The sequence below is a fragment of the Hesperophylax consimilis genome, chromosome 15, assembly GCF_061612785.1.
Source record: "Hesperophylax consimilis isolate HC1 chromosome 15, BYU_Hcon_1.0, whole genome shotgun sequence".
In the NCBI taxonomy this organism is placed as follows: domain Eukaryota; kingdom Metazoa; phylum Arthropoda; class Insecta; order Trichoptera; family Limnephilidae; genus Hesperophylax; species Hesperophylax consimilis.
In genome coordinates, this window is record NC_142850.1 from 16,726,609 (window position 1) to 16,750,418 (window position 23,810).

Genomic DNA, 23,810 nt, shown 5'->3' on the forward strand with positions numbered 1-23,810 from the left:
AAATGTAACGGCTAATATGCCAGAGGCTTGAAGGGTTAAATACTTTGAGCCGGTTTCAAATTTATTGTGAACTAGCTGATGTCCCCGGCGTCGCCCGGGCCCGAGAGTTTTTCGAAAACAGATAGCGTTTTTTTCCTTCCTCTTGTTTTGAAGGTCAAGTGTGCAAAAATTCATCAATCTCGGAATAAAACTGTAGATTTGTATAAAAATAAAATTCACGCCGCCGGCTTGCCATATACACTATTTATATAAATATAGCTGAATTCCCCGGGCTTCACGCAGAGTTTTTCGAAATTTAATATATACAGTGACCCTCCTCTTGTTTTGAAGGTAAAGTGTGCAAAATTTCATCTATCTCGGAATAAAACTGTAGATTTGTATAAAAATCGAAGCCACTAAACTTTCTTTATATAAATAAGATTGATAGACGCATTTTTAGTTTTTTACCATTCATTTTCATATTCATCCCAAAAGTAAACATAATTCTGTAGTTTCAGATAAATAGGTACTCAATATATATAATAATATCTCCATTTTGGCAATAACGGTAAGAATTTCATAATAATGGTGTTATTTTAATAGGTGTATGATGTTTTCGTGGATTACTTGGATTCAATGGAGGCGTTTTTTAGTAACTATTATCAATTCCCTGTAGGTATTCTAGGTGCATTCTTTCTACCTTTTCTTAATTATACCTTTGGGATCTTGCAACTGTTTATCTTGGATTAATTGGATTCAATCGCAGATTAGCTATATCATTGGGATCTTGCAACTGTTTATCTTGGATTCATTGTATTAAATCGCAGATTAGCTATACCTTTGGGATCTTGTAACTGTTTATCTTGGATTCCTTGGATTAAATCGCAGATTAGCTGTACCTTTGGGATCTTGCAACTGTTTATCTTGGATTAAATGGATTCAATCGCAGATTAGCTATAAAACATACAAGCATTTTTGTATCGATTTACATTTTCTAATTTGTATTTAACGTTAACAAAATACCCAGCTACTGAGCTACCTTGAATTGTCTGCGTGTGAAGATGTGATTATAAAGTATTTAGCGAATGAAAATTAGAAATTGAAAGAATAGAAATCGATAGAAAATGTGTATTTTAGGATAGAAGAGCCACATTTTATTTTTTAATTGATTTATAGCCTTTTTACAAGATTCTAACGCGTCTGTTAAGCGTATAGTTAGGCCGACCTTAAACCCGCTTTAAGCCCGATTTGACCATACCTATGCCGTGGTAATGAGGGTGACCGGATAACTCATCAAAAAGACAATTTAACACGCGTGTAAAAAGTGTTACATGTGTAACTATTTAACCTAGTTTTTGTTTCATCATTTTTAATGACTTTATATCACCTTTTAAAGGTGTGTTGAATTGTCATTTTGAGGAATTATCATGAAACCGGTAATGAGTTTAATTTTTCATTATTCCGATCTTATGCTACGTATACATCCGCGAACCGAACTGCCGAACTGAACCTCAACTTATGGGAAAGAAACGAAGCAACCGCAAATTGCGCGAAACTCGCCTGCAGTTGATTCGTTCCTTTCCCGTAATTGGTTCGAGTTTCGGTTCGCAAATGTATACGTACCCTTAAGTGCCGCGTAATATTTACACCGAGATTTTAGATTAAGATTTAGTTAAATTAATTAAAATTGAATATTAGATTCAGTAATAAATACTAAGGATGGGTTGTTTCACAGATTTTGAACAATTCATCAAATTTCAACATTCATTTTCGGGTTCTGTGAAAGTCCTATTCAAGTTCTGTTATTATATCATTATAGGCTAGTTAGTTGCTTGACAGAACTGAAATAATAACAGAATTGAAAAAAATTTCACAAAACCTAAAAATGAACGCTGAAATTTTATGAATTCCTCAAATTCTTCGAAAAAACCCGTTTTCACAAAGAAAATATCTACAAAAACTTTTTTATTCATGCAGCAGTTTTATGATAATCTTTAAATGCTAATTCAATTAACTGTGAAACATTATGAATAATAGGAAAACACAATTCATTTTTGAAAAGCTATCTTTATTTACAAATAAGTCAAAAATTGATAATTTTGATAACAGTGAAATATCTACATATTTGAAGAAAAAAAAAGTTTTTGTAAAGCTAAACACCACAATACATTAACAATAAAATCATTGTTTTTAATAAAATAAAATTGAATGTTTGCTTTATCTTTCAAAGTATTTACTTCCACAAAATAAATAATTAAAAAAAATTTAAACTGTTGTTAAGTAAGTACATAGAAAAAATGCTAAGGTTTACCTGGGAAAAACTCTTGATAGGGAATCGGAAATAAAGTTTATTTTTTGCATTTGTCCTACTCAGATACATAGAAATAAGATAATAATGGCTCTTGTACATTGTACACTACCTAGTTATTTCACTTACTATGTAGATAACAAATAATTAGTCGCCTGAAATATCACTACAAATTGAAAATATCTCCCGAGTAAAAATAAATGCCACCAACGGGATAAAATTATTTGTTATCCTTTATGCTATGCATAAAACCTTGTCTTAAAAATATTAGTTTATCATTAAAACTAATACCATGTAGATGTTTCACTCTCTGAAAATGTATCATTTTCTATTACACATGAAGCAGTCAATATATTTATATTGGTAGCCATTTCGTAGACATCTACGCAGAGAATAAGAATAAAAAAAAGTTTAAACACACCTTTTGGGGTAGATTACTCTTTTAAAAAATGCTCCTCGATTGCAAAATGATTCATTCTTGTGGAATTTTACAGTTTTTTGAAGACCATGAAATGGTAATTTGGATTTTGGATAATTACTATAGATGAATTGAAAGGATTAGAGATGATCTCACTGGCGAGACTATTAATCTTTTTGGGCGTGTTTTTAAATAATTAATTACATCATATTCAGAATAATAATATGCTCTTTAGATTTGCTCGCTAATAAATGGTTATCGATTGTTGCCAAATTTTGTCTTCTTGGAATTACTAGTTTGCTGGTTAGGCAGCACCTGATATGAATTATTATTGCAGTCATGAGTCAACTGAAGGAATCATGGAAATTGGGCCTATTGTTCATTGTGACAATAATTTTTAGGAATTTATAGCAGCGAGATATAACTTATAACATAATTATTGTATTATGATTTCTTATAACACCCCTACCTATTCAAAATATCATTTTAGTAAACTTACATAATTCCGCTCATGTACGCTATTAAAAAAAAAAAATTGGTTTTAGTTTCAGCTTCATTACTTCATCCCTTTACACACGAGTTTTAGACTCTTGTAAAGGTAAACATGTTAATTTTTATTGAAATATGTTCTTACTATGTAAATTTAAATAATTTTACTGTATTTTATAAAATAAATAAAAAAAATATTAAAAAATATATATAATATTACTACAGGAGGCGACTATTTATTTCGTGGGAAGTGGTAAAAGATGTGTTAAAGTTAATTTTTTAAATACATCTATTTGAATTTCACTTTTGTTTTCGGTAATGAATGAATACAAATCTTGGAAGCGGAAGTTAACCTACTTCTCGACATTCGATTGAGCTGAAACTGGACAGATAGACTCGTTGTCGATGACAATGCATTATATCAAATTTTGGTGGCCATTATGTGTACACACAGACATTTAGGAATTTCTTTGACATCTGATGACATTACAGCAGACATACGAAATAAATTTCGGTCTTACTTGATCGGCATTTGGCTCGGTTGGTAGAGTTGTCGACTCGGTTGTCGACTCGGTTCACGACTCCAGTTCCTGGGTAGGAAGGTTCAATCGTCAGTCAAACCAAATAATGTTTTGTTTTTAATGTTTTAAAATAGATGTATCATAGTAAAAGAACTTCGTTTTTCCCAGGTTGATTTTTTAAAATTAATGTTCAAGATTTCATGTGTGTAATGTATGTAATTTTTTTACGTGAAAGGTACTTGTATATGTTTCCTTTGGTCACAGAGCCAAAAATCACTGCTATGTGGTGATCAAACTGTAAATAATCACTAATTTTATAATTATTTAACTTTTGAAAAGTATCACTTGTTGTTTTTGTATTGCAGAGTGAACGATCGAATCATCAGCGTGAACGGCGTATCGCTGGAGAATGTGGAGTACGCCACTGCGGTGCAGGTGCTGCGCGACAGCGGCAACACCGTGTCGCTCGTGGTGCGGCGGAGGGCGCCCCACGCGCCACCCGCCACTCCGCCCACGCCCATCAAGCTCACGCTCACCAAGGGTACCAAGAAGGAAGGTGAGTCATTGTACTTGATGAATAGCGCCAACCGTGAACCACCAAATCATCAGGGCCTTGTTCATTACTAAGGTGGCCCTCTAAGTGATCCTCTAATACCTTAATTATGCCATTTATCCTTATTAACCTTTAGGATACAACCAACTACTATAGCAGTTCAGTGAAATCATGACTACCTCCGGGTGCACTGCAATATTCAGTGTATAGAGCTAGGTTTTAGAAGTTTTGAATGCATTTCAATACTGTCCATGAAAATTCCTAAGTAAAGCGTTGACATTGTAGATGCCTCAGGTAACTCCATTAATGGAGGACTGAATGCGATTGGCGCTAACAAAAACTTAAAGCGTTACGAGATCCCATTTACTACACATTTTTGTAGCAAATGCAATATTTTTCTTTCCACTTTCCTTTCTTAAATGTAAATAAATAAAAATGTATAGGTTTGAGGGATTTATTTTTTCAAAGCGCCTCCGGGGGGGAGGTTCGGGTAAATTTACAAATAATTATCTGGAGGGAGAAACTGCATTTTCGACCTTTTTAACCATTACTTTACAGCGTTGTTGACATTGAAAGGAATTTCAAGGTCAAAATGCCTCAATAACGAGGAAGGATGGAAAATAGATGTACATTCCTCCTCTTCTCTCGTAATATTTTTTAGTAATTCCGCTGTACCTACAATCATTGGCTGAAAGAAGAGTAAGATCTTTTTTTATGTTTAATGTCCACCTATTATATAATATTTTAATGTTTTCCTGTTTTATATAATATTTTAATTTTAAAGTTCTTATTTTTCGTGCACTGTTATTGTCTTTTATTGTTGTCCTCTACTAAAATAGCACTATTATTGTTAAATTTTATTCTCTGCTTTTGTGTAAACCGTTTATTCTTTATTTCATATTATGTTATTAATTTTTTTTTTTAAAGGAACACAATACACAATTTTATTTTTAAGTTTATTATAGTTAAGCGCACTTGAAGTGAAACAACACAAAACTGCGCTATATAAATGCTATGTTTCGTTCCTAGAAATTTTCCAGCCATTTAACACTAACAGCCGCTTGGATGTTGGTGTGACTCAGTTCTGTCCCAAAAAAATACTAGCTATTTTGAAATGCAAACTTTTTGGTCCGTTTTCATCAATGCAAATGAAAAAAGGTTAAAATATCCGCTCTGAAATTATTTAAAAAAAACGTTAATACCGCACACTAGCACAAATTTCCTGAAACCAATGGGATTATTGCATCCCCAATTGGGGTATATAACGAGGTTGAAGGGAAGTGAGATATGTATTACAACATCGAGGAAGGCACGGAAGGAAGCGCCACGGGCGAAAATTTATCTAGGTCAAACTAAAAATATGTGAGTGATATTTCATATTAAATCTTTCCTTTGTCAGATTTCGGAATAGTACTGGGCTGCAAGCTGTTCATAAAGGAGCTCACCCCCAAGGCGCGCGACCAGCTCAACTCGGCGGGGCAGGGGCTTTGTGAGGGCGATGTCATCACACGCATCAACAATACACCATGCGGGGACTCCATGTCGCTGAAGGACGCGCGCAAGATCATGGAGGGTTGCAAGGAGCGCCTGAGTCTGGTCTGCCTTAGGGAACAGCGTCCCGCACCCGCCAATGCCACCCCATTCCACGAACCTAATTATCATAATAATTATGGTGAAATCTTAGGTGATTTACTTTTTACACTATTATTTTTAAACATATCCTGCTACATAGCAATCCTGATGAGTTATGAATCTCATTTTGGGACAGGAGGAATTTCCAAATCATAAGGGAGGCAATGTGAAGAAAAAAGAATTAAAAATTGGACCTACAAATAATATTTATTTATATTAATATCTACAATAAAGAAAAATTAATGTAAGTCTCCATTCGTTTTTCTGCATAAAAGTGCGTTTTTTTCACTCCTGTAAAATTGTAATTTTTTCACCCTGGAGGTATCATGCACCCAGTTGCGATATTTGAAAAAGAACAATAAAGTGAGATATTTATTATATAAAAATATTATTTACACAATACAATTTAGTCACAATACCTAAAAATAAATATTTTTACTTATTTAGTTACTATAATACTTTTAGCCTTGAAAATCTCAACTTATTGACAATATTTATAATTTTCAGGTTCAGATCCCTTGAATTCCTATTCAGGGCAGAACTTGTATGTGGCGCCCCCCTCCCGCTCTACCCTGCTAGCTGATGAGCGCATGCTGGGGGGCGGTGCGGGAGCGGGGGGCGGTAGGTCCCGGGGACCCCTGCCCCCTTCCGCCTCGCCCCCGCACCTGGAGCCCCCCTCGCCTACCGAAACCCACCACCATCCCCCACGCCCCCCCCCACCGCGACCTGAAGGTGATTATGGTAACTTATTCTGACTTGTTATTTTATACCTAATTCTTAGAAATATTCAAGTAAGTTAAGTGAATTGAAACTCTTATAAGGTTTTACAAAGAACCAAAAAATAAATAAAAAAATATCTAAAAAATATTTATCTTGAAGATGCAATATCAACAAATTATTTTATTACAGTATTCTCTCACTATTCCACCACTCCAAAAACCAGGCAAGTGTCCAATTAGTGAAAGATGTGGATTATAGTACAAACATACAAAATATGCAAAAAAATTAGAACAAGTATGTCTTAAAAACAAACACCTCTATCGATCTTTTGAAAAATTTCCATTTTTGGTTTAAAGTTGAGGTATCATATTTACACTTGCGAGAAGACTAAATTCTGTAAACTTATCGAAACAAAACACGTGGCTGAATGAAACGAACAGAAACACACGACAAACAGAAATATCCTAAAACAACAAAAATTAATACTGGTCGCTGATAAAATGATCAGTTAGAGCAAGCTAGACAGCGGTAAGTATAGTAACTGAGTGTGTAAGTAAGATAACCTAACCCGGCGCGTCAGTGTACAAAAGCTGGCATTCGAGTCTAGGAACGTCGCAGACTACTGAATTTGACACACGAACACCGGTAAATTATAGAGCTTTGATCTTGTGTTTTCAATTGAGTAGTTCAAATAACGGCAGATTATGATAGTTGTCGGATAATCGAGCAGAGGATTACTGAGACAGTATTAACTTTTGTATACAATTTATTTTCCTTTTTCAGATTATTATAGCAGTAGAAGGCAGTTGTATGAAGAGGATCCCTTGAGCCAAAGAAATAAACCAGCGTAAGTATTTTAAAATAAAACCCTAAAATATAATCCTTACCATAACTTTATAAAATCTAATTGTAAACATGCTTAATAAAAGTATGTAGATACATAATTGATTGCATCAGGGATTCAGTCCAAGTTACGTAATTGACACAGTTCCTTGTTCTTTTCGTTTGAGCAGAAGTGAGCCTCGTCTGATCAGCTTCCAAAAGGATGGATCCGTGGGCCTGAGGCTGACCGGGGGAAACCAGGTGGGCATCTTCGTGTCTGCCGTCCAGCCCGGTAGTCCCGCCTCGCTGCAGGGCCTCACCCCGGGGGATAACATACTTAAGGTAAGTTGTATTTCTTGTTAACATCCTCATATCCCAGAGTAGGGATTTTGCCTACGCCACACTCCCCGATCTCGGTCGGCTATGGCCCTGGTTGATTCATTTTCACATGGACTAAATAAATGAGAAAAAAATAAATAAATGACAGATGGGAAACCGAAAAAAAGTTACATGAGTAATTTTATGTCGTAGGTCTATCGGACCACTCGAGACCTTATAAAAGCCATAAGTTACCGTTAACGCGCTTGCCAACACTACCACTCTCCATGAACGCTTCCAGGCAACTGTTGGAGGGGTAGATAGAAGAGCGGGGTAATACAACTATGCTGACATAAGTATCTCGGAATCCTGAAAGGTCGAGGTGTCTGTCAAACTATACGTCGGTACTTAATGGTTAAGAGGGTGTCAAAATAGTAAATATTTACCTAGGTCGCTTCCACTGGAGCACCCGTTTAGGCAGGCCCATCATACTCATGTATTGACATTATTTATCCACCTTACCATTATATTGTTGCTGCATGGGATAGGCAGAGAGAACAGAACACTGCATGTGTCTCTCTATCCTGACTCCCATTCCTTCATACTAACATATTTGTAATACATATTCACTTACATGCTCTTTTTTTATTCTCCTTCTAAAATAAATTATGTACCTACTGAAAGAATCATCCACTGCGTATTAGTACAACTCTTCTCACTACCAAAAGAAGTTGTCATGTTAATGTTGAGTTATATTTTCAGATAAATGAAATGGAGATGAAGGGAGTGACGAGAGAAGAGGCTGTTCTGTTCTTGTTGAGTCTTCAGGAACAAATAGATTTAATAGTACAACACTCACCCGAAGAATACCAGGCCATTGCTGCTCAACAAAAAGGTAATATAACTTCATACGTTTGCACATTTTAATGTGAACATCTTTTCCTACCATATTATGTTTCAAAATAAACAAAACATGTGTTTTCATAAAACTGGTGTTGTCACAATTTTCTCTCATTTTACAAAAAGTGCGGAAGATTTAAAGTTTATTTTTCTGATTCTGATAAAAATGTGTAACTTTAATATTTTCATTCATAATTACTGATTTTAAAAACAATCTAATACTGCACATTCCTAAATAGGCAACATCGTCATTATGATGTAGAAAAAGCTACTGGCTGGACAGCTGTCACCGACGTTGACTGGTGTGACGTCAACAACGCCATATTCATGAACGAAAACGAATATGTCGTTTTGGGTGAAAATCAAAAATGGCACATTTTGAATCGTTGTAGAAAATGTATTCTAAAAATGCCTTCAATAATTTTTTAAGAATAAAGAAAAAAACAATGAAACTACCGTATCGTGTCTTATGACTATGTATTTTTGTTCAATTTTTAATTTTATTTTTGAACTAGCTGAAGTCCCCGACATTGCCCGGGCGTTTTTTTCAATTGCCTGAGTTTTTAAGAATCTCACATAGACATTGACCTTCCGCTGTTTCAAAAGTCAACTTTGGAAAATTTTATCAATATCGGAGTAAAGCTGATGATTTTTAAAAAAAATCTAAGCCCCACCTGCTTGCACGCCTGCCCAGCTGCCCGCCACAGTCACTCTTCTTTATATAAATTGAACATGTATTGTTTATGTTGTGTTATAGGTGATTCATTCCACATAAAGTGCCATTTCCACTACACGGAGCCCACCAAGGGAGAGATGTCCTTCCGCAGCGGAGACGTGTTCCACGTGGTGGACACTCTGCACAACGGGACTGTAGGCGCCTGGCAAGTCTTTAGGATAGGTAATCAGCCAACCATTTATTTACTGCATACAGCTTCTTCATTAGCTTTCTGGCGTCCAGCTTTGGACAAGATAGATTTACCCGTTCTTGGTGGCATTTAAAAAATATTAACACCAAGATACATACTGTTTACTGAACATAGTGAAGTCTTCTTTAAATTTGACCATTCGGCATGTCTGTAAATTTGTTTGTGTGTTCCGTTTTCGAAAATCTGCTGCATCCACTTTATTGATTAAGCAAGCATTAATTTGACTAAATGGCTATCTTTGACTATGGTTCAGTAAAGATTCTTTTTCAAATGTGAAATTGACGTGTTTATTTTAACTTTCTTATTTGCATTTTTTAATATTATAGTACCTACCTACCTGAAGAAAGTTTGAAAAAAGAATTCTCATCGGGATAATGTTTCCTTGTACAAATTGGGAAATTCTTTATTTGAAATAAAAAAATGCCACTGTTGATTTAATTGACATGAATACTCTATGGTTTATAATTAAGTAGGTGGATATTCTAAACCTACTTAAAAATCTTAAGATTTCAGAGCAAATTTTGCTTAAATTTAGAAACGCGAGGTGTACTGTTCACACAACTACTAGTTAAATATATATTTTTTTAAATATCTTCCGCTTTTTGTTAATATCCTCAAATTGTTCTTTTCACATATTTTACGAAACACATTATGAATTCTTCACCTCCAACCATTCTTAAATCCTCTTTGTATTCCCCCATATCTGTCAAATCAACTTCTTTCTTTTGTTTGGGACACTCATTCAATTCTACTGAGAGAATATCTTAGTAGAGTTTTACACACTTATTTCTGCTGGCAGCCAAAAGTGGAACTAACGAAAGAAGTGTTTTTTAAAATCGTGGATTATTTTGAGTGCTAATCTAATAATGATTCAATGGTCTTGTCCAGGTCGCAATAACCAGGAGGTCCAGAAGGGCATCATCCCCAACAAGGCGCGCGCGGAGGAGCTGGCCACGGCTCAGTTCAATGCCACCAAAAAGGAGCTATCGGCCGGCAGCTCCGAGTCCCGCGGCAGCTTCTTCCGCAGAAGGAGGTCCACCCATCGGAGATCCAAGTCTCTGGGGAAGGTATATACACATCAATATACAATCATACTCATTGTTTCTACTTTCAACTCTATTGGTCCAAACATTCTGTTTCCCTTTGAAGCTTTTGGCACACCATGTCGCCCCCAAAAATTAACTAATCTAACTTGTAAAGTTTTTTTTTAATCTCATAATTTTTTTTGGAGCAAGCTGTCTGGAAGATACTCCATCCAAAGGAAAATAAATTAAATTAATTCAAAATTTGAGCAAAATTACAATAATCACATGTAACATAAAATCCCTGCATTATCGACAGCTTTATTTATTACCACTGCCATCTAAGAGTAGGCTCTTATACTAGGATATCACAGTATGTTCCTTTACCATTATTGCTAGCTTTATTATTGTCTATTTTGCTATATGTGCAGGAACACTGGGACGACGTAGTATTCTCAGATAGCATATCCAAGTTCCCCGCTTACGAGCGAGTAGTCCTAAAGCACCCCGGCTTTGTGCGGCCCGTGGTGTTGTTTGGGCCCATCGCAGACCTGGCCCGCGAGAAGCTGCTCAGGGACTATCCTGACAAGTTCACTGCACCACGTGAGTTCATTCATCCATTAAATCAGGAACCACCAATCAATCTGTTGTACCATGGAATTAAATAATGTTTTTGTTATTATTCATTATTCATGTTACTATGATGGTAGACCGCCCATTTTTGTAATGTTATGTGTTTTGTATGGCATGTTAGATTATTGGATAATAATGAATTCATGAAGTTCAATGATTTTTATAGATGTAACACCTATTGTCTCCAATATCAAATTTGGCACGAGTTATTTTTTTATGCTGGCAATTTTCTCAGAAACCATGTCGATGCCCTTATTATCATAGTCTACCCTCTATGGGATGTGTGGGATTGCACTAACCTCCCCACATTCTGGAATAAAGAATTTATTATTATACATGTATAAGTCCAACCGACAGACTTAAGAAAAGATAGACCTGCTCATAAAGGCGAGGAGAACAAACCAACTTTGTGGAGTAGGAAGGTGGTGTGGGTGTGTACCTTTCTGTGATCGGACAATATGCCTTCTTTGGTGGTCTGTGGTCCAACCACTGTACATGTCGTACAAATCATAATACATAGTGTTATTCACTACCTTAATAATCGTTTCACCAGAGCTGGACAGCACCATGGAGGATGGCAAGAGCAAGTCCACTTCGGGCATCATCCGGCTGTCGGGCATCCGCGCCATCATGGACCGCGGCAAACACTCGCTGCTGGACATCACGCCCAACGCTGTGGACCGCCTCAACTATGCTCAATTCTACCCAGTGGTCATCTTCCTTAAGGCCGACAACAAGCATATCATCAAGCAGTTGAGGCACGGTATGCCCAAGTAAGTCAAAACATCATTTGTGTATGGCATCTTCATACTTGTTTGTCAAAATCCTTGAGACACCTGTATAGCCATTTTAGTAATCTCATCAATCTTTATAATCTGCAATACAAATCCAGACTGACAGCTCTCAGAGTTGATGGGACGTTTTATATTGTAACCTGTTAATCTCCTATCCAGATCAGCGCACAAATCATCCAAGAAGCTGTTGGAGCACTGCCAGCGGATGGAGCGTGTTTGGGGCCACATCTTCACACAGACCATCGGCCTCAACGAGCCCTCGGCCAACAGCTGGTACGCCAAGCTTACCGAGCTCATTCAGCGCAGTCAGGCCACACAGCTCTGGATTTCTGAGACCAAGGTTAGTTTCTCCTCAAACCAGTTTCTGGCTGATTTGTCAATAGTTTCGTCCTCATGGCTTGCACCAGGTATGAGTCAGTATTGCAATGCACGCATTGTGCCATGTTTATGTGCCTAAGAAGCACATTGCCTCGCGGAGACAAGTCAACACGGCATGAAGTGTGTGCTGCGACGCTGCCTCGTATGCCTGCTTCGCGCCATGTAGACCAACCTAATATGTAATGTCCAACTTGGTTATAGGGACAATTCAGAGGGACTGAAGGTTTCTGTGTTAAACATTTTGCGAAGGTAGTATCATTAGAGAAAGTTATTGAGAAGCTTTTAATATGTTAATATGTAGTAAATTTTAATTTCATCTTCATGAATTCATTCTAATGGTGGGAAGACCCATAATAATTATACATTCATCTTCACAAAGTGTTCATCAGCCGCACTGTAAAGTATAATGTGTTCATCATAAGTGTACCTAGAGCTTATTCTGAATTTCACCAGCAACCGGGAAGTTTCCACGTCTCCACTTTGTGGTTGTGTAATGTTACATTTATGTGAAAGTTAGTTTTATTCACTTGTAATATTATTTTATTTCATGATAATAAAATTATTTACATTTTTGTTGCCTGTGTAGTAATTTCATCACATATTTTTGACATCTTCACGGCAAATAAAAGAATTAGAAAATACAAATATGTAATTGAGAAAATATGCATTATAATCAGATTTTAAACTTTCAATTGTTATTGTGAAAAAGAATTGAAAGTAAATAATTGATTGAAACAAAACCGATTTAAATCGTTTCATCTTTGTTTAGTGTATTGTTTATGTTAGCGGTGAAAGTATCAAGATATGTGTTTTTGTTTGGTTCTAGCGCTTTGAAATGGTGTCGGACATATATTTCCCCCCTCCCCTGGCACCCATCCACCCCCTCTCCCACTCCTTATATCCCTCCAAGTATCCCTACCCCTACTTCTCTCGCAACCATCCCGCCTTGTCATACCCCGTCCACTACCGGGCCCCGGCTGTCAGTAGGCATCAGGGGGGCCCCCGGTATAGCGTCCCGGCTAGCCTGCTGAACCGTCCTCAGCGCTCTAGCGCCCCCTACTACTATAACCAAACGTCTAACGCTAGTCTTATACCCAATAACCGCTTGGACGCTTCTCAACGCTTCTACCCTAATAACAATAATACCAGCTTGAGCCACTTGTTTGCCGAGAGTAACATTTACAAGGCTCAGCCGTACCGTCCCCACAGTGTCACAGAGGCCCCCGTTCAGAGTTATAACTTTGCCAGATATCCGCGCCGCCCTTCTTCAGTGATGCCCATTATAACAGATAATGAGAGCCGTGGGGAGAGGGAGGGAAAGCCGTGCGGGGTGGAGGGGTGCGCCTGCACCGTCACCTCCGGCAACCCCCGCCTAACTCTGGCTTTGCACAGCCGTTCCATGAGCGAGCCCCCGCTTGAGAAGACCAATGAAGATATCTCTGACGTCGAGTCTGAAGCTAGTTCTGCCAGTAATAACAATAACGATACTCAGTTCCAAAACAACAATGTTTCTTCGCAGACTAACATATCTCAATCGGGAGGTCCGGTCGTAGAGCAGTATCTCGGCTATGTATGATTGTCACATACATTTTTGATAGCTTAATGATTTACTTTAGTTTTATTTCCATTTTTTGGAATAATAATAACACAAGATTGATTGCAAATAGATTGGCAATCAGGTTGAGTTTGACAATATCATGCCATGAATCTGTACATAATCAATCGTTGTTTAACGCTAATGTTTATTTAATTGCCGTATTTTAATGTGATTGTTTTTGCTCAATCAGTAGATAGTTTGTACATAACACTGTGAAGTCATTGCCTAAGAAATATAATATATTATGAAGCCTTTTAAATTAATTAAGTAGCAAGTAGTAAAAATAATATATATCACGTTAATTTTAGTTAATTTTACAAATACCAAAAAATAACCAATGTCTTATGATGAGCCAAAAAGGAGAAATAGATTTAAAAGGTTTCCGACGATGCCATTATCTACCTCATTTATTTTCTGATCATAATTCATCCATTATTACTTACTGTCAATAATATAATTACTTTTCAGCTAATTTGACACCCTCATCATCATTCTATATAATACAGTAATATAATAAAAACCCTTTCTGTGTGTTTCAGTCATCGGAAGTTAAGCATTACATTACAAATATATTATTCACCACAGTACAAAGATACAACAATAAAAAAACTTTTTCCAAATTTAGATGTGTAATGTTGATACATTTTCCCAAATTTAGGGGAGAACTGATTGAAAAATTATCCATTTTGATTTTAGTTGCCTAAATCTAAGATTAAATTGAGAATGCTATGATATATAATTAATATTAGATTAGGCATATCAATTAGACTGAATAAAATTCAATTGGCTCTCGCAAACATTTGGTTAACTTTGTTAGCATTATTCAATTTGGCAGTCAGTAAAAATGCAATAATAAGAAAAAAATATGGTTAAACACTATTTTCTGTAAATGTAAAACATATGTAGAATTAATTTGTGGTTTGTGTTAGAAACTTCAAGAGAGAAACATGCCACTTGTAAGGTTTTCTGGCAAAATGTCTCAGACGTTTCTTACACACCCCTGCACTGTTCACTAGTGACAGTGGTAATGCTTAGCGTCCGAAGGCAGCCGCTAGTAATATCCTTGTGTGCCCGTGTGTGTATGTATGTATCCTTGTTTAATACCGCTTGACTACATCTGCCGATGGTATCTGTTTTTTCCTGTACGTCAACATCACGTCCCGTTCCGCCACGATCGCCACAAACAGAGATCGGAGCCCCTGTCAGACGACTTCCTGTTCCCTATGTCGACCACAAACGAATCACGCCTGTCGTACGCCTCCAGTCCCGAGAGCGACGTGGAGACGGGCAGCCCGGAGGGCAGGGCTGGGCCCCGCATGCTGCGGGCCTCGTCAGACCCCTCCGTGGCCACGCAGCAGGACGCCCTGGACCGCCACGAGATGAACGGAGGTGACATGGCCCCCCCTCCACCTCCCTACACGGTCAGTACATACACACACACACAGTATCCGTGCCATCACTTCCATTGGTACTTCATACTTGATACACTACCACTCTTTCCTTTCAACCGCTGCAGCTTGTCTTTATCACATCTCTTGTCATCATTTGTCATCTCTTTTCTTTTGTGCTGTAATGTTCAAAATGATGCGCAGCAAAATGTTTTGAACAAATGAACATGTCATGGTGATTGGTTTTCTTATGTGAAATAATGATAGTAACAATCTTATTAACCCTTCTCAATTGAATTGAGTAACTGGAAGGTTGGGTGAAAAGAAAATCTTCGGGTAAATAATAAGTTAACATGTGTGTGAAGGAATTGGTGTCGAGGCATTTCTCTTTTCTTGCGTCTCGTTGATCAGTGGAATATGTAGCTAGATAAAGAATGTCACTTAGATGCATTATTCCTGTATAAATCAATTAACAATAATATTATTCAATGCCCGGAGTAAGATCCAATTTAATCTACCTGCGCGCTCCACACGCTCTTCTGGCATCTTCAAAGTGGATCAATGCAAAACAAACAGTAAACAAAACTCTTACGTGAACAGAGTACGTATTTACAATAACATGGTATCAGAAGTAGACATTTTCAATTTAAACTATAAAAAAGTACATTATCGAGTATTTTTTTGACATGTCATGAGTAACTTTTCTGTTGTTGTTTCTTTTATGAATTTAATTTGTTTATGTATTATGTCTTTTTATCATACTATAGTTTTGGTTTATATAATTCCGTTCTATATTTCTTGGTTGTATTTTTGGTACTATGTAAAGAATGATAAAATTCAACTGTTCATTTCTCAAATATTAACACATTTCGGCCTTGTATTTTTTGCACTGGCGCTACCCTGACTCCGGGCGAAAATAAAGGTCCCACGTGGAAAGTTTTTAGATTCTCACGGCCAAAAGCATTTTTGTTGTTTGTTTTTGGGGTGTTATGCCGTGTTGCGCTAACTCCTTCTTTAGCCGACGTTTCGGACAGCGTTGCAGTGTCCATCATCACACATCTTCGGATCTACCGGATCTGCCCTGATGATGGACACTGCAACGCTGTCCGAAACGTCGGCTAAAGAAGGAGTTAGCGCAACACGGCATAACGCCCCAAAAACAAACAACAAAAAAGTCCCACGTGGATTTCTTTAATTTATTTTAAATCACTATATCTTCGAAAATAATTAAAATATTTGAATAAAATTTCTACGTAGTAACTCAGCATACCCAAGCTATAAAAGTACCAAACGAAAATCGAATATTATTTGAAATGCAACTCAATTAACCTTGTAAAATGTTTATTACGGTCCGCCTATCCGTATTTGCTCATACCGGCTTTCTTTAAATAAGCTCGACATCTCTCGCTCGCTTGCACATAGGAGTTGAGTGCGGCGGAACAGAGTAAGAGATTCGAATCGGGTTTCACGGTCACAAAAACCCTCATTCCAGGAATTGAATTATTTCAATAACAAATAATATACTATCCTTTTGTTAAAATACCGATGTAAACGAAGTGCACGAAAATAAATATAAAAAACAGACTTGCATTACGATTCGATAATTATGTACTTATAGTTGGGACCTGAGATTAGTATATTATATTAATATAAAAGCATTGAATAATTCCTTTTTTCTGCCATTGAAATGAGGCCGGCGCAAAAGGTAGAACTACCCTTCCCGGCCTTAAGCATCAATCGACCGAACGGGTAGAACTACCTTTCCCGGCCGAAGTGTGTTAATAAATAAATAAGTAACGTAACTACATAATAGAGCCAGTTGAAAGCCTATAATAATAATGCTCTTGTATAAGTGTTGCTCATATCTCTCTACGCAAATTTAAAAGTTGTTGTACTGAAAACGTCAAATATTTACTTGTACGTAATAAAAATTATTCATTCCTAAGTAAGGTCACGAAATATCACCGGAGATGTAATAATATTCAATATTTTTAATCATTGAAGACAATACTAAAGGCTCTTAAACAAAAAAGGATCCAGTCACGTCTAGGAATTGTACCCAGCACCTCTTCCTTGCTGAGGAAGTGCTCTGATCACTGAGCTAATTCAACCATATCAATTTACGTCATCTTTAAGTGTTTCATGCTTCAATATTTTTATTGACTGCTATCTTTATGTATGATCGTAAGATTCTACAGGAACTAAATTCAATTTAGATAGTGTCTTGGATACATATACATTCATTTTTATTTGCAACATGTATTAGCTTTTCTACAAGTCTTGGATGAAATTTTTGTTTTACTTAAGCATCGATGACACGGAGCTAGTTTACGAGCTGCTAGTCGACGAGTCTATAAGCTAGCGAGTAAGCGAGTTAGCGAGTGTCGATGACACACAAAACTTTCCACTCGCTCAGTAGCAAACTAGCTAGCGAGTTGGAATCGCGTGTTATTTTGCGTGACGTGTTGTTTGCATTCTATCGTTTATTTTTTTAAGCTGAAAATTGAAGTGGAACACGCGTGATATATTCTCTATCTTCCCATAAGTATATATTAACATAAAAACAGACACACACACACCACAAAATGCAGGACATCATATACCAATGTTACTGAAGGCCGCATATGTTTCAAGTTGACTATCGGCCGCTCCTTCCTGGGTAAGGTTTTTTGCGGTTTCCCTTACTCCATCAGGCAAATGCGGAAGGATTCCCACAAAAGGACGAAGCCGAATTTCCCCCCCGATCCCAACACAACACAAACAGACACGTATGTAGTATATGGCCGCCGTTGGTCGCTGGTGATGTTGATGCTGGATAATACATGCAATTTTAGTAGGGTTTTTTGGTAAAAAATTTTTTCCCTACCGAGAAAATACAAGGCCTCTAAGTCTATAAAAGCCAGGTAATATTTGAATAAACCCATATGAGGTAAAAATTGTGAGGCGCATATGACGTCGTTCTATTTGTATAAAGAACATTAACTTTAAATTCAATAAATTTAAATGATTCACCACTTCATGGATAAAAGAATCTAGAAAATAAAAGATAGATGACTGCCAAAACGCAAAGATACTCGCAACTAGTTCCTAGCAGCGATGATGACACACGGCTAGTTAACTAGCTTATAAGCCAACACGCCAGCGAATGGCGAGTAAATTAGCCCGTCTTTTTATTTTACTCGCTGCTTTTTTACAATCGGATAGTCAACTAGCAGATTGTAAAAAAGTCGATGACATGGGGCCAGTTTACAAGCTGCTAGCCAACTCGCTGGCTTGTAGCTTGTAAACTAGCCCCGTGTCATCGATGCTTTACTAGGTAGTAATTTTCTCAAATTTTTATTAGGCTCCCATTTTGGTGTTGTAAGTACATATTAAGTGGGATCAGAAATTTTGACAGTTTAAAAAGTTTGCTTTGAAATGAGAAAGACATGAAGTGAGACATAAAAGTAAATATGTAGTTAAATGTACAATATTTTGTGACTCTGCAGCTAACTTCCCAGCCTGGTGGCTACGGCGATAGCAAGTATGGCTTCTCCTCCAATGGGGGCCAGGGGACTCCCCTGGCCGGCGGGGGTCCAGCTGGGGGCCCTGCAGAGGGGGATGTTGGGCCTTACAGTCCCCCCAGAGCTCCCCTGCCCCTATCCCCCCCACAGTCCCCTCAAGGACTCTATGGACACGGTAAGATATGTTAGTATTGTGTTTTTACTAAACAGTGTGAATGAAGAGACATTATGAATAAATAATATGGAAATTATGTTTCCTTTCTTCATTAATAAAGAGTTCTTCTTTAGTTCTTTCCTTTTTTACTTTAAAAGAATAAAGCAGGTGCATTACTAATGATTTCAGAATGCTTGAATGAAAGGGTATTATACTAACGAATAAAATAAGTATTAATTAAATGTATTGTAATTTGCAGTGCCCGAGTTGCCCCCGCGGATAGACAGGGGTGTGAAACCTCCAGGGGGAGTTCTGCTACCGGGGCCCGCCCCAGGAAGGAATCCCCCCACACTCAGGCATCACCAGCCGGTAAGCACACATTTTGATTCACTGCTGAAGTATCGCTTTGGGAGTACCAGACCCTAAAGTTTGGAATGGATAATAGACTAAGGACCGGTTGTTTCGGAGAATTTGAATAATTCATCAAATTTCAACGCTCATTTTCAAGTTCTGTGAAAGATTTTTTCAAGTTCTGTTTTTATTTCAGTTTTGTCAAGCAACTAGCCTACAATCATATAGTAACAGAACTTGAATAGGACTTTCACAGAACCCGAAAATGAACGTTGAAATTTGATGAATTGTTCAAATTCTCCGAAACAACCCGTCCTAATAGTCAGAAAGTCATATCCAAAAGCTTATTTTCGTAGATAAACCATAGTACTGAAATGCATATATTATTCAATATTTTTACAGTGGAATATCTTATTGAGTAAAACCTCAAATTGTAAAAATTAATCGAAGACAGTATTAACGACTCTCAAATGAAAAATGTGAAACAGAAAAGACAGAAAAAGATTCACATAAGTAAATGAAGATGTAACAGATTTGATAATGCTTTCATGCACCAAGCAAAACATAAATTAGTCCTAAACGACAAATTGGTAATGGAAAACTGCACATAGCATAGATATTATATTTCTATCCTATTTTTTTTAGTGTAAATCTATCCTATGTAGGTGTTCCGCATTATGATCAATTTCATCCTTGAGCGCTAATAAATTTTTAAGCATTATGCTTGGAAATTTCCTGTCACATTAAAAAAAATCATACCTCTGAATTTCAATATGGAGACATAAACTGCTTATAGTGTTAGAGAGGCATTGAATGCACATATATTTGACAATTTATCCCATATTTTTAGGATATAACAAACATCATTAAAATTATAAACGAGTGCATTCTGTATATTATTTACTTTAAAATTTCCGTATGTGGTACCTATTTGGAGCAATATTAAATATTATGACTTCTGAATGTTGTCTATGGCCTAGTTGATAATCACGGATATAATTTTAATTTCGAACATGTATTTTTTAACCGTTTGAGTGCCAAAAAAATTCATACAGTTGCTTGTAAATTGCCACCAAAAAAAACTTATTTTTTTTGAAACTATGTATTTTTTTAAAACCCCATAAATTCTTTGAATTTTCAAGGATTTCGATGATTTTTTCGGTGTTTTATTAAAGAATATTGGTTTAGAATCACGCGGAGGAGGATCCTGAAGTGCAGGCGTTTCGAAAAAATGAGAATTTTACTTACCGACGTACGTGCGAATCAGAACACGACTGACGCAATCGATGGAAATCGATGATCGGCAATCTTCGTTAAAACACGAATTGACGAAAATCGACGATTGGCACTCAAACGGTTAATATGTAAACACATTGTCTTACACTAGATTTGAATTTCAATAAAATGAAGCATGAATTATTTTCTTTAATAAATTAATTTAGAATTACATTGTGCATTATTTGCCTTCCAGAATAACAACAGCCGCCCCAGTGCCCAGGAGAGACTGTTTGGAACCCCGCGAGGCGCCGAGGCTGACGGGGGAAGTAATGGGGGGGCGGCGGGTGCACCGACTAGCACTGGACAAGTGGGTGACCGCTCCAACACCACCGCACAGGGCTCCCTCGATAGACATAGGCACCTTAATAATACTGTGAGTTTTTACTGTTTACTCAGTACTTTTACTACTACACTAGCACAGACATTATAATTATAATTGTAGGATTTGTGAAGCTGAAGTATATATAAAAATTAGCCTCAGGATAGTTGGATTTCAAATTCAATTTTCTTTATATATTTTTTTCCTTTACAGAATTCATACGACAGTATGTCATCGTACGACTCATACGGTCCCACAGGCCCCGTACCCGCGCTGTCCCTGTCACTGGCCAGCTCCCGCCTCGGCCCCAACGCTCCCGATGATCTCAAAGTGGGCCCCAGAACTGATAGGTAACTACAGTAGAACCCCGTTAATTCGAACCCCGATAATTCGAAAAAACGCGTAATTCGAAATTTTCGCAAAAAAAATTTCCGCTGAAAAATTTTTTCATACAAAATTTTTTTTAATTCGAAATTCGTTAATTCGTAATTCGAAATTTATTTTTGTCCGCGCACGAAAATTTGTTCGTGTAATTCGAAAAAATTTGATTTTTGCGAAAATAAATCGTAATATTTCGTAAATCTGAATCTAAAAGTCAGCCGTGGCGGTAAAACGCCGAAAAATGTATTTTTACGTGGTTATACATCGTCCTAATTAGTATTATTATTTTGTAAATCTGAATCGATTTACACTGCAATGTCATATTTTTTCAAATTTATTTCGAATATCCGAGTTTAAAGGGCCGAGAAAATACATTTTACGCGGATATATGTCGTAGTTTTACGAGTTTACGCCAAATATCTGAATTTAAAGGGTCGGCCGCGACGAAACTCGGCCCCGTAATTTAGATTTACGCGTAAATATATCGTATTTCTTCACCGCGACGGAAATCGGGCGCGAAATTTCAATTTACGCGGAAATATATCGTATTTTTACTAACTTTACTTCGAATATCCGAGTTGAAAAAATACGGCGCGACGGAAATCGGCCGAAAAATTTCGATCCATGTCGAAATATGACATATTTTTACGAATTTACTTCAAATATCTGAACTTAAAAGGCCGGCCGCGACGAAAAACTGCCGACAAAATTCGATTTACGCGGAAATATATAATATTTTTACGAATTTATTTCGAATATCTGAATTTGAAGAGCTGGCCGCAACGGAATACGGACGCGAATTTTCGTTTTACGCGGAAATATATCGTATTTTTACGAATTCAAATTCAGATATTTGAAATAAAGAGCCGGCCGCGACAGAAAATTACCGCGAAATCTCGATTTACGCGGAAATATATCGTATTTTTACGAATATCTCAATTTAAAGGGTAGGCCGCGACCGAAATCGGCAGCGAAATCTCGATTTACGCGTAAATATATAGCATTTTTGTGAATTTATTTCGAATATCTGAATTTGAAGAGCCGGCCGCGACGGAATACGGCGGCGAATCCTCGTTTTACGCGGAAATATGTCGTATTTTTACGAATTCAAATTCAGATATTTGAAATAAAGGGCCGGCCGCGACGGAAAATTACCGCGAAATCTCGATTTACGTGGAAATATATCGTATTTTTACGAATATCTCAATTTAAAGGGTAGGCCGCGACCGAAATCAGCAGCAAAATCTCGATTTACGCGTAAATATATAGCATTTTTACGAATTTATTGCGAATATCTGAATTTAAAGGGCCGCCCGCTACGGTAATCGACCGCGAAAATAAAGAAATAATTGGTATTAATACGAATTTACAACTAAAATACCACCCGGATTTGAAGAGGCGGCCGAGAAAATCGATTTTCGGCGTATTTTTTTTGTTTTTTTTTTTCATAAAATTTCGAATTACGTGGGAATTCGTTAATTCGAAATTTGATTTTTGATGTCCGCTGGATTTCGAATTAACGAGGTTCTACTGTACTATCCTCGACTATGCTAATTCACCTAAACATGCAATACTTTATTCAATTCCCCGATTGGAACAATTTATGTATGTACGGCGGAAACCTCACTGGTTTACTTTTTACTGGTTTACGTTTTTTGGTAAACTCTACTAATTAATTGAGATTTTTTTTTGTATATGTTACTGTATGCATTACTGGTGCAATGGGCAAATCACAGTAATCAAAATTTTTAGCTATTTGTATTCTCAATTTCATATTCAAATACATTAGTTAATTTCATGAATAATTTTTTTTTCAGCAATAACACATACGAAGCCAAACCCATCGGCAGTCCCCAGCAGAGGCACTCCATTGGGCCTCCATCTGAAGCCACTCCTGCCAGCACTTACGGGGGGCAGCCATTCTCTGGCAGAACCCCCAACAGCAATAACAACCCTGCCGAACAAACATACGGAACGAGATCCGACCAATACGGCACGAGAGCCGAACAATTCCCCGGTCGACCTGAGCAATTTGTAGCAAATGGCAGCGGGAGACCTGAGCAATTCGTAGCAAACGGCAGCGGAAGACCTGAGCAATTCGTAGCAAATGGCAGCGGCAGACCTGAGCAGTTTGTAGCGAATGGCGGAGGGAGACCTGACCAGTTTGTGACCAATGGTGGAGTTAGACCTGAACAGTTTCCAGGCAGGACTGAGTTTGCAGCAAACGGGAGCAGGAGTGATTTGTATGGGGCTCCACCAGGACAGTACGGGAGAGGCGGACCTCCTTCGCAGGGCCGACCTCATCAAACCTCATCAGGAGATTATAGCAAGTACAGGTAATGAGACACAACCAATGAATACTATATTTTAAAACCTTTTGGTAAAGTTATTCAAAGTATCAATTAAAGAGCAAGTTGTTTGATCGT

General features: G+C 37.3%; 1 protein-coding gene across 9 annotated transcripts in view; it reads left to right on the top strand.

Moving 5' to 3' along the window:
* The window catches only part of pyd (zonula occludens-like protein polychaetoid), a 251,726-nt gene that overhangs the window by 214,654 nt on the left and 13,262 nt on the right, over positions 1-23,810 (top strand). For 6 of the 9 annotated variants that reach the window (XM_089640257.1, XM_089640258.1, XM_089640265.1 and 3 more), the window contains 17 exons: positions 4,081-4,271; positions 5,668-5,952; positions 6,408-6,641; positions 7,404-7,467; positions 7,634-7,784; positions 8,523-8,655; positions 9,418-9,558; positions 10,475-10,653; positions 11,040-11,211; positions 11,795-12,014; positions 12,195-12,375; positions 15,198-15,431; positions 18,887-19,085; positions 19,315-19,424; positions 20,878-21,057; positions 21,217-21,353; positions 23,202-23,720. In XM_089640257.1, the coding sequence (XP_089496383.1) occupies positions 4,081-4,271; positions 5,668-5,952; positions 6,408-6,641; positions 7,404-7,467; positions 7,634-7,784; positions 8,523-8,655; positions 9,418-9,558; positions 10,475-10,653; positions 11,040-11,211; positions 11,795-12,014; positions 12,195-12,375; positions 15,198-15,431; positions 18,887-19,085; positions 19,315-19,424; positions 20,878-21,057; positions 21,217-21,353; positions 23,202-23,720 (3,330 nt within the window). The remainder of the gene's footprint in view (positions 1-4,080; positions 4,272-5,667; positions 5,953-6,407; positions 6,642-7,403; positions 7,468-7,633; positions 7,785-8,522; positions 8,656-9,417; positions 9,559-10,474; positions 10,654-11,039; positions 11,212-11,794; positions 12,015-12,194; positions 12,376-15,197; positions 15,432-18,886; positions 19,086-19,314; positions 19,425-20,877; positions 21,058-21,216; positions 21,354-23,201; positions 23,721-23,810) is intronic. The other 3 variants (XM_089640260.1, XM_089640259.1, XM_089640262.1) reach the window with 3 other exon arrangements.